Source organism: Mus caroli, chromosome 5, assembly GCF_900094665.2.
Source record: "Mus caroli chromosome 5, CAROLI_EIJ_v1.1, whole genome shotgun sequence".
In the NCBI taxonomy this organism is placed as follows: Eukaryota; Metazoa; Chordata; class Mammalia; order Rodentia; family Muridae; genus Mus; species Mus caroli.
Window position 1 is genome coordinate 8,915,109 of NC_034574.1, and position 11,053 is coordinate 8,926,161.

General features: G+C 33.9%; 1 protein-coding gene across 2 annotated transcripts in view; it reads left to right on the plus strand.

Moving 5' to 3' along the window:
- The window catches only part of Sema3a (semaphorin 3A), a 203,393-nt gene that overhangs the window by 162,287 nt on the left and 30,053 nt on the right, over positions 1 to 11,053 (plus strand). For both annotated transcript variants that reach the window (XM_021162359.2, XM_021162357.1), the window contains 3 exons: positions 1,513 to 1,657; positions 5,480 to 5,699; positions 9,374 to 9,465. In XM_021162359.2, coding sequence (XP_021018018.1) covers positions 1,513 to 1,657; positions 5,480 to 5,699; positions 9,374 to 9,465 — 457 coding nt within the window. The remainder of the gene's footprint in view (positions 1 to 1,512; positions 1,658 to 5,479; positions 5,700 to 9,373; positions 9,466 to 11,053) is intronic.

Sequence of the window (11,053 nt, forward strand, 5' to 3'; positions counted from 1 at the left end):
GGGGTCTGCAACACTATAGGTGGAACAACAATATGAACTAACCAGTGCCCCCCGGAGCTTGTGTCTCTAGCTGCATATGTATCAGAAGATGGCCTAGTTGGCCATCAGTGGAAAGAGAGGCCCATTGGTCTTGCAAACTTTATATGCCTAAGTACAGGGGAATGCCAGGGCCAAGAAGTGGGAGGGGGGAGGAGAGTGGGGGGAGGGCATGGGGGACTTTTGGGATAGCATTGGAAATGTAAATGAAGAAAATACCTAAAAAAAAAAAAAATGAGCTGGATCTACAAATCTGAATCTCTAACCAGTTCATGGTTAATTCTCATGCTAGTGTTTAGGGACTAACATGTTCCTTACCACAGTTTAAATGGTGAAATAATTCCTTCTCTCTTTTCGATGAGATAGGTTATTAGTGACAAATGTCTCTAAATTATATGCATCAAACCTTTAGAGCTACCTGATTCATCAGTAGATGACAAATATGTAGCAATAAAAAGGCGCTTTTGCAATCAACTTGCACTGAAAGAGGGTGTATCAATGTGTGTTAACTTATAATGTACTCTATCATGAAAATAATTGTGGTTAGTACTCAGCCAAGTACTCAGAAAACATGAGTGACGGAGCACAATAAACATCAGCTTCAGTCTTGCGTTTTTGTCTAATGATCAGTTTTATAGTCATGCTTCCTGTGTGGCATGATTTATGTGTGATCTCAATAAGACTTATAGGTGACGACCATAAGGCTTGTGAATGCATGCATCCGTTTTTATATAATGCATTATATAAGCTGTGTTTTGTAAACAAAATAAAAGGAAAATAGTTTCATTTCAATGACAAAATTAAAGTTATTTCAATTTCCTGTTTTTGATTTAGGGAATGATAGGAATAGCTGCCCAAATTCTCCAATTTGATCATGGTATAACATCTATGATCTTACATCTATGCTCAGCGTTGAATAGACATAATGTTTAATTCCTTGTTGATTTCAGATATCCAGCTCTGTTACTTAAGCTTGTATCTCAGTTTGGGAGTTTAAGATATTACAATATGACCTACTGTGTGTCGTTATACATTCCATTCGCGCATCAGTTTTAGCTTTTAAAATGACTTCTTAAAAGGTCTTGATACTATGATGATTCTCTTTCTTCAGTAATGATTCTTGAGGGTTAAACAGTTTTTAGTTTTTATTTCTTCATGACATCAAAACTAAATATTCATCCAGAGGTGATCATCCATATATATCTTTCCTATTCATCTTTAATAGTTTATATTTGATATGAATGTATATATGTATATATAGATGGAATACCAAATATTACTTCACACACTTTGGACAAATTATCACTGATTCCGTTACCCATTGATGTAATACATCTATGACATCAAACTAAGCCCAAGCAATATTTGTGATTGCCGATGTTATGTTTGATTTGTGCATTAAGATCATAATAACTAAGTGTAAGCCACCACATTGCCACTGACTATATGTAAAAACCAGTTTCTACTCTCTTCTAGCAACATCTTTAAGGGATCTGCTGTGTGTATGTACAGCATGAGTGATGTAAGAAGGGTGTTCCTTGGTCCATATGCTCACAGAGATGGTCCCAACTATCAGTGGGTGCCTTACCAAGGAAGAGTCCCTTATCCACGGCCAGGAACTGTAAGTAGCCTTGATAATGAATATATGGAATGAATATGGTTTTTCAAGAAAACAAATAATTGAAGCTATAAACATTAACACAATATAGAACAAATTGTTCATGACTTTAATAGAACCAAGACTAGGATTCTATGAAGTTCCCTAAAATTCTCTATGCAAAGCCATGTTCATTACACATGCCAGTATTTAAATTATTTGATTGTGATTCAATGTTTGTTTGTTTGGTTTGCTTTGGTTTTGTTTTTTTTAGTAAAGCCTGAATAACAAGTCTATGCACTTTCGTTTCTGAGCAGAGACTGAGGAAATGCTTGTTAGAGCACTGAATCTGACAGGAGGTGTTTGGGCTGTCTGTCTCTGAGGGTCAGAATGCTGCGTATTCTGATGACATAATAGGTTTTGCTTAGAAAACCAGTATTAAAACCAACATCATCGTTCCATGGGTTTGGAATGAATCTGCAACATTATCATCCCAATGAATCTGTGTCAAAAGAAATGTAGAAACTCATACACCAAAATGTTATTTTTAAAAATATAAAAACAGAGATATGATAGAAATACAGGGCAGTCAGCCTAAGAACCAAGTCAGGAGTAACATTTTTTTTTTCTGAAGGTTGAGAGAAGAGAAAAGGTCTATTTCAGATGGCATTTTACAGTCTATCATTAAGGGAAGCCACAACAGGGACTTGAAGCCAATGATATGGGAGAAAATTTCTCAATGGGTAGCATCCTAGCTTCTGCTAAACCAGTTACCTTATCCCACGCAGGAGCTCCTGACTATAACAACATTGCCCACAGTGAGCTGAGCCCTCCTCCATCAGCTATCAGTCATGAAAATGCCTCTGAGATATGTCCATCAACTAGTCTGATCCAGCCAAACCCAACTGACAGGCTCTCAGATAACTCTAAGTCTAGCTCAAGGAGGGAACCAAGTTTGGAACTTTTCTCTCGTGTCTTTTTGAGGCTTAATGGCTCTCCCACCACATTGCATTACTGAATTCTGCTATTCAGTATGTCCTTTTGGCCATCACAACCCTCAGTTATTCAAACACTAAGAATTCTTTGACTTTTTTTTCGGTGGATGTGATTAAGACTTATACATAACGTTTTACCCCAGTACTCAAGAGGTTCATCCCCAGACACAGTAGGTCTTGACACATATTCTACTCACCTAATGGCTAGTGTCTTCCCCTTCTCTATTGTCTCACTAAATTGATAAAGCTTGTTCTTCTGCCTCATCCTTCTGAATAACTACTGACAATAGGTTTTGCCACAGTTTACCTGCCTCAAGGTTTTAGTGAACGGATCACCATTATCCCTGTGTGTCAGAGGTTATGTTCATGCAGTTCCTGGCCCAGGTCATTTTTTTTCATCAATCTTAACTAGAAGTAACATTTCTAATCAATATAACATTTATGGTCAATAATTTACACAATGGTAAGGCTTACATTTGAAATATAACTATTATTTTAATTTCACTTCAGCATCTTAATTGATGAATTCAAGTAAAGTATGTTTTCATTACTTTATTAGATATAGGATATTTAGTACTCTCATTTTCTCTGAATTTCTAACATTATTTATGAGAAAATTAAATATTTCATGTTTTATAAAATTGCTCCTTGCTAATAATGCTCTAAGAAAATCTTCAATAAGATTTGAGAATAATAAATGACTAGATGAAATACTTTTGGTTATGAGAAAACAAATGAGATTTATAAAAACAACATATTTATTCCAGCTCTTAGTAACAAATTGTCCTTTTTTTCTTAGTAGACAATTTTATATTCTTGTGGCTGACATAAGTCCATGTCTTAAATTCTCTGCTGAAAATGCCTTTTAATATAAATATAAATTATATATGTGAAATCAATAATAGCAATTAAAGTGTAGAAATTACTATATTCTGACTTTTTATATGAGAATTGTTATACTAGAGTAGATATGTACACCACACACACAGTATAGATATACACAGCCAATTATTTTTCCCATTTTAATGATAAAACTATGTTATGTACTGGTTCCAGTATTTAGTACCATGAACTAGTACTAACTCATTGTTCATTGTAAGTTGTTATGAGAAACTACATCAGCAAGCACTGTGCTCCATTGCTTAAAGCAGGAGTAGAAGAAGATAATGTGGTAAATTTATTAAAAGTGATAGCTCAGACTTTCATTTCAAGAAGACTACTAATGGGTAGTCATATATACAATATTTAAATAATATGCTATTGTTAAAATGTAAAGAAAATCTTATAAACAAACTATATTTCATATTTTAAGAATAAACAGTAGATGATGAAGTTAAAAAAAGTCATAGGAAAACTGAAATAATCGGTTACTACAGTTGTTATTCACATATTCTAAATTTGTGCCTGATGTCCTTACCTGACATAAAGAAGAACACATATATTGTTTTATATAATATATTCTTTATTTTGTGTTTATGGGTGTTTCACCTGCATATGTCTGTATACCACATATGTACAATAACTAAAAAACAAAAACAAACAAACAAAAAAACCCAGAGAGGGTATTAGATACCCTGCAACTATAGTGACAGACAGATGTGAACCATCTTGTGGATACTATACTGGAAGTTATCCCAGTCCTCTGGAAGAAGCCACGTCTTCTCTGTAGCCCCATAAATAATCTTAAAAGACTTTAAATTTTGTATAGTTTCCTATAGGATTTTATGTGGCTAGTTGATATTTCTATAACAGTATTTAAATAAGTTTCTAATTTATATGAAAACTGGAAGTCTATTGTTTTATCATATCTAAGCCATATATGGATCAAACATATGCATACACATAATAATATTCTCACTTGAAAACATTATTTAATTACTCATAAATTGTTAATGAATTTGTCAACTAACTGGCAAAAGGTTGATTTCATATTCTAATCTTGTAAGATAAGGATCATCTCATAATAACGTTTTATCTCTAAAGCACTTACATTGAATGTTCAGCATCACTGAACTCCAAGACAAGATATATAGAACTGTATCCAGGTTTACTGTGCTCTACAACACTGTTCTACATAGTCAATTATAGTAAGGTGACAATAAATTTTCATTTCCTCAAATCTATTTACTGATTTATAAGAAGAATATTTCTATTCAGATTTGGTTTACTGCCAGTTCACAACCATGCATTCTTTCCTGCTTCTTGTACCAGTATCTATTTACCTTAGCCGTGCTGACTTCATTTTGATTGGTTAGTTGCTATGCCATACACTGATGTCAGTAAATGAAACCTCTGGATTATTTTATTTTATTAAAGTCATTAATAATATGTTTTCAGGCTTATGATTCAGACAATAAGAAAAAATTATATTTCTTCTTAGTTGGTATTAATATTTCAGTGTTATTCTAAACTAAAAACAGTTATATAAAATTCAAGAAAAGTGTCACTTCTTTAAATATCCTGGTTGCATTGAATTATAGCATATTTTATCCATATGTAACACAGCTATTATAGAATGAACGCAGGCTAATGAAACTATCAGAAGCTTCAGACTTCTGATCATTGAATACTCAGATACACTTCAAGATTTTCTGAGAAGTGATGATGCGACTAAACAACAATTAACATGGAGAATTAATATTTATTTAGAAATATATACTGATCATTTCATGTACTAATTTAAGTATATGAATGCAGGTGATAACTAACGCTTAATTATTCAGTCATTTTCAAATATAAGTAATAGGAAATAATTATAAGTTTAGACTTAGACCATTAAAGAAATGTTATTTTATAATCTCTAAGCTTATTCATTAGATTTTATTTTAAAAATATTCTTCTCTTTCTATAGTGTCCCAGTAAAACATTTGGTGGATTTGACTCCACAAAGGACCTTCCTGATGATGTCATAACTTTTGCAAGAAGTCATCCAGCCATGTACAACCCAGTGTTTCCTATTAATAATCGCCCAATAATGATCAAAACCGATGTAAATTATCAGTTCACACAAATTGTTGTAGATCGAGTGGATGCAGAAGATGGCCAGTATGATGTTATGTTCATCGGAACAGGTACACTTTTGTATTTCAACTGTATATTTTCTTTCAGAATACTGTATTTAGCTTACAAAGTATACTGAGAACCAAGGTCAAGTTCTACCTTTATTGTCAAGGTATAAGAATAGTCTACCTTTTGAAATATGGTATCATTTTGAAGATACATTTGTTTAAAATAAATTTTCTTCCTATCATAATTGTCATGAGAGGCTTCACCTAGCAGTTGATAGGAGCAGATGCAGCCACAGTGAAACATTAGGTGGAGCTTGGAGAATCCTACAGAAGAAGGGGAGGAAAGATTTAAGAACCAAGGGGTCAAGGACACTACAAGAACATGGTTTGCAAAATCAACAAAGCAGGTTTCATCAGGGCTCACAGAGACTGAAGTGACAACCAGGAATCCTGTATGGGGCTGAACTAGTTCTTTTCTGCATATATGTTATGTTCTTGCAGAACTCTTAGTAGTGGGAGTGGGTATCTGCTTTAGGACTTTTTTTCTTCCTACTGGGTTGCCTTATCCAGCCTTAATATAAGGGTATGTGCTTAGTCTTTCTGTAACTTACTACTCCATGTTCTGTTGATACCCCTGGGAGGCCTGCTCTTTTCTAAAGGGAAACAGAAGAGGAAGAATGGATCTGGGGGAGAGGGAAGGTAGGATAGGGACTGGGAGGAGTAGATTGAGATATAACATATGAGAGAAGAATAAATTTTTTTAAAGAATACGAGACAAATATAAAACTATAATCATTCTACAAAAATGCTTGTCTACAATTTTTAAAATGTCACATCCATGAATAAAAGGATAGCCCCAGATTAAAGATGACTGAGAGATATCATGTAAATTTAATACCTATCAAACCAATTATCAAAATAGAATCAAAATTATTCTGGCTAGAACACACACACAATTTTGTCAAATCATGACTGAAATTCCCAGGATATTCAATAAATGACCAATATGTTACTACAAACTTACCTGAATCTTAACATTACCACCAATGAAAATCTTTAATCAAAAAAAGGGTTAGCCAAATACTTTGTTCCTTCTTTCTACCATGTAAGTGAAATGTGAAAAAAATCTTTATCAGAGAATTTATTCAACATTCATCAGATAGCTTTTTTCCCTAATCTCACTTTTAGAAACAAATGTCTACAGGTACATTTTCAGAATCAACCTTATTATTACTATGACATGTTATTTTGTTTCCTGAAACTCACTAAATGATGGTGCTATTTATGAAAGTACCAGTTATAAATCTGAAACTTGCTATTTAGAGTCAGATTTCAAGGTAACAAATACCTAGTCTTCATTAACTTCATTAACTGACATAAATCAACAAGAAACACAGTGTTCTATTGAAACATTATATGATAACAGTTATTTTTCCCTTGGTGAGAAACAGAAAGAAAATTACATTGACTACAGCACAATAGTAGGCAGTAAAATGACTTTAACAAATCAAAGGTTCATTACTTTATTGCGAAATACTGATGATATCTGGTTTAATGGTGTCAGGTTCTTAGCAGTACATTAAAGTCTACTTTTACGGATAAGAAAATTTTCCTACAAAATAAAAAAATCTTAATGAGATTTCATAAAAGTCAGTAACTGTGAGTAGCACCTAAAGTTACAAATATAATAAAGAAATATAAGACAGTATTTCTTTTCAGTAAATAGTAGCTTATCTTTTAATGTCAAATTTTAACCAAATCTCTGAAGAGTAATTGTATTTGTTCAATTAATGTCACACCAGCCTTGTTCTCCATCTATAGTTTAAACTGATTCAGAAGTCCCTTATCCACTCTCAAAGTAACAAGATTATTTCTGGGTATTTGAACAAAGAAAAGCAATCATGATCATTTAATTCTTCCAGGACATAAACTGTCTTTAAGACTCCATTTTCATGAGGATGTTGACTGTTGTATGATGTGGATGATTGTATGTCAGTAAAGAGCAGGGTCATCTGTCAGCAAGTAAATTGATTACAGTAATTTTATCTTTTAACTAAGTTTCACTTCATAGCACATTGATCCTTGTTGAGTAATCTGATTCAATTTGTGTGAAATTGTTTGAAATACTATTCGGTAAAACTTGATCTGGAACACAGATAAGTTGTGTTTGGTCCAGCAGACCCTGTGGAGGCACTAAGTAGATTAACCTAATTTCCCTTTAATCTTTGGTGTTATGAGTTGACTAAGGTCCTGTAAACAATGAAGGATCCTCTTAAAAGTGGACTATTTAAACTCTAAAAAGGATAGCCTTGATCACACAGAGTACATTGTGACAATCCACTGAGGAGAGTTGCCAAGAGAATGAATATATTAGTTTACATTTCTGGCATAGCAGTAAGAATTTCTTTGGGAAAAGATAAAGTTTGTTAAAACAAAACAACTGAAGCTCCAAAGAATTGTTCAAGTTTACGAAAAGCTAAAATTGTTTAGACTCCACATTTTACCCAAAGGAGATGCTATTTGCCTTTTTCCAAAGAGTGGAATCACACCTGTAACATGGAAAAATGAACATTACATAAATGAAACTTAAAAAAAAAGACATCTTTTTATTAGGCATTTATTTCTCTTGACAATGGAATTTAGATAGTAATTTAAATCTTTAAAAAAGATATATTCAATGCTTTTTCAATAATTTGCATTCCTTAATATAAATTTTCTTAAGATTCTAAGTTGATCATTAGGTGTATGTCTTGTAGACAAACTGTTATGGTAAGTAGTCTCAAATGTTTATCTTGAGAAATGACATTGTCCGTCATTACCTCAGTATTACTTGAACCTGCCTGAAGGGCCTGTAAGTGCTGCAGCTTTTCTTGGAGGGATGTGCTGATGGGTACTGAGGCCCTTGTTGTACCTAGAGATGGACAGCATCCTTTATATTTCATGTCTACAGAGTTCACTGTGGACACATTCTGGTGTCAAAATAAATCTGGAAAAGTCTGTCATGTCAAATTGGTAAATTTTTTTAGTTTTTGTTTTCTCTTCCTAAACTGTAAAGAAAATTTAAAAAATAAAATGTTATCTGATTTAGTCAGTTTTTGTTGTGCTTATTGTATTTTTGAAAATTTGTTCATTTCAGGTTAAAATCTTTCTAAAGGTTGATATTGTTTTTAAAATTGACTTTTTATGTTTCCAAGGCTATCTTTATAGATTACAAACTAATGGAATAAAATGGATTTTAATGTCAAAGTTTATACATATACCCATGTGGAAAAGAAATATAAAATGTGCAGTTGGTAAATGATTGTTTTGTTGGGACTGGGGAGATAGCCCAGAGTGTGAAAATGCTTGCTGTGCTTGAGTTAAGCCCTTGAGTTCAGAGCTCTGGAAGGCACACTAAGTATGAGATAGCCTCAGCATTTCTGTGGGGAGATGGAAGGTGGAGACCCAGAAGCTTGAAGACCTGCAAACCTAGAATAGGGAGCAAGGCATCACAAACAATGAAAAAGACCCAGCTTTAGCAACACGGAATGCATGGACTTATTTCTAGACATTTTCCTCTGACCTATATATGAGTGCTATAGCAAGCACACACCCTCCCCAGTCCACAAGGTTAAAAATTAAACAATAACAACAACAATAACAAACTTTTTTTTTTCAAAATCCTTATTGTTACATTAGAAATGAACTTTGTTCCAATTTACTTAAGTTGTATCTTTCTCTTCTGCTTTCTTTGAAAGATGTGGGAACCGTTCTTAAAGTGGTTTCAGTCCCCAAGGAGACTTGGCATGACCTAGAAGAAGTTCTTCTCGAAGAAATGACCGTCTTCCGGGTGAGTGCTGACTAATTCCAGTCATCTCCCAGGACAACTGAACACTGAAGCCACAGTAGATGGTACTCTTATAGACTTTTCCAGTTAGTGTGTCAAGTAGAAAGCCAGACACTAGCCAAAATAAACCTTGAAAGTATCATTGAAGTTAAATGTAAAGACCCCAAAATTTGTGACTTCTATATTGTTTTTTAAATAATAAAATATATGATTTACATTTTGCATTATTTATATGTTACCTTGAAGAGCAAATGCTTCCCCATTCAAAATCTCATCTCTCACAATTTATAGTATATCTGACCTGATATGTAAGTCCTGGGTGCACTGACGTAGATACAGTTGGATGCTTACTGCTGAAAAAGCTCACCCTTTCTAGTTCTCTCTGAATATTGACTGGCTGGTTCAATTCATACATTGTGGCTCAAAATTCCTCTTCAAGCTGTCTGATTCAATCCAGCTTCTCTGTTTCTAACAGTGGCTCAGCTTGGCCTTATACTATCTTTGACAATGTGCTCTTAGCTTCTGGCTTCTTATTCTCTGGTTTGTTCTGTCTTCACCTGTGTCTAGCTTGTTCTCACTGCAACCTGTCTCTGTAAAACTGTCCCAGTAAAATTGCCTCCCCCTCACCCAAATCTGGGAAGCTCTCTTAAGTAGCCTCTCTTTCTTATATATTCTCATGAGAGCTAAGCTTATCCCTTCTCTGAAATATCTGTCAAGTCTTTCTCTGATTCATAACTTTGTCTGCCCCTCAATTAGATGCCACTTTCAAACATGGCTGCTTCCTTTGACAAACGAACTTTACCTTCATTGGTTGGGATTAAAGTTGTATACTAAGGGCATGTCTGTATTCTAGCCATAGTGATTAAAAGTGTGACATTCTAGCTGAATCACAGAGACCTAGAAGGTCTTTGGATGCCCCAATGCTATCAGGCTTTATTGTGAAATTGTACTTGTTTTTCTTTTGCTATGATTACATAGTGTCTCCTTATGCCAGGCTGGCCTTTACTTTACTATGCAGCTGAGGATGATGTTGAACTTCTAATTTTCCTACCTCCACTACCTACATATAGGGGTTATAGACATGTGCCAGAGTGCTTAACTGAAATACCATTCATATTTATTTTTTATTGTTTTTGCCCATCAAAATTAAAAATGAACTAACTTCCTTATATATGTTGGGCATAGACTTAATTTAAGTACTCAGTGAAGTCACAATTTGACTTTAAAAATTGATTCCTTTGGCCATTTTTAAGTGTTGTTATAGAGTCTAGACTGATTGTGGCCAGTCATTATGCCAAGTGAGTTACCTTAAAAGGCAAACACATTGGAACCTTAACCTATAAATTGAAAAGTGTAATTATCCAAATGGGCTGCCATACACTATAGAATCCATTTACATTAGCAAACAAATTATGGGCTGTGAGAGCTAAATTTATAAATGGCTGCCTGGTATTCATTATCATATCTCTAAGCCTAAAGTATAAATTCAGTCAACATTTATTAAAAAGTAGTGATACAAAAGTGAAATATAATAAAGATTGTAGACATAGGGCCACAAGCCTCTTCCGGTCAGAAAAGCAACTGGGTAGCT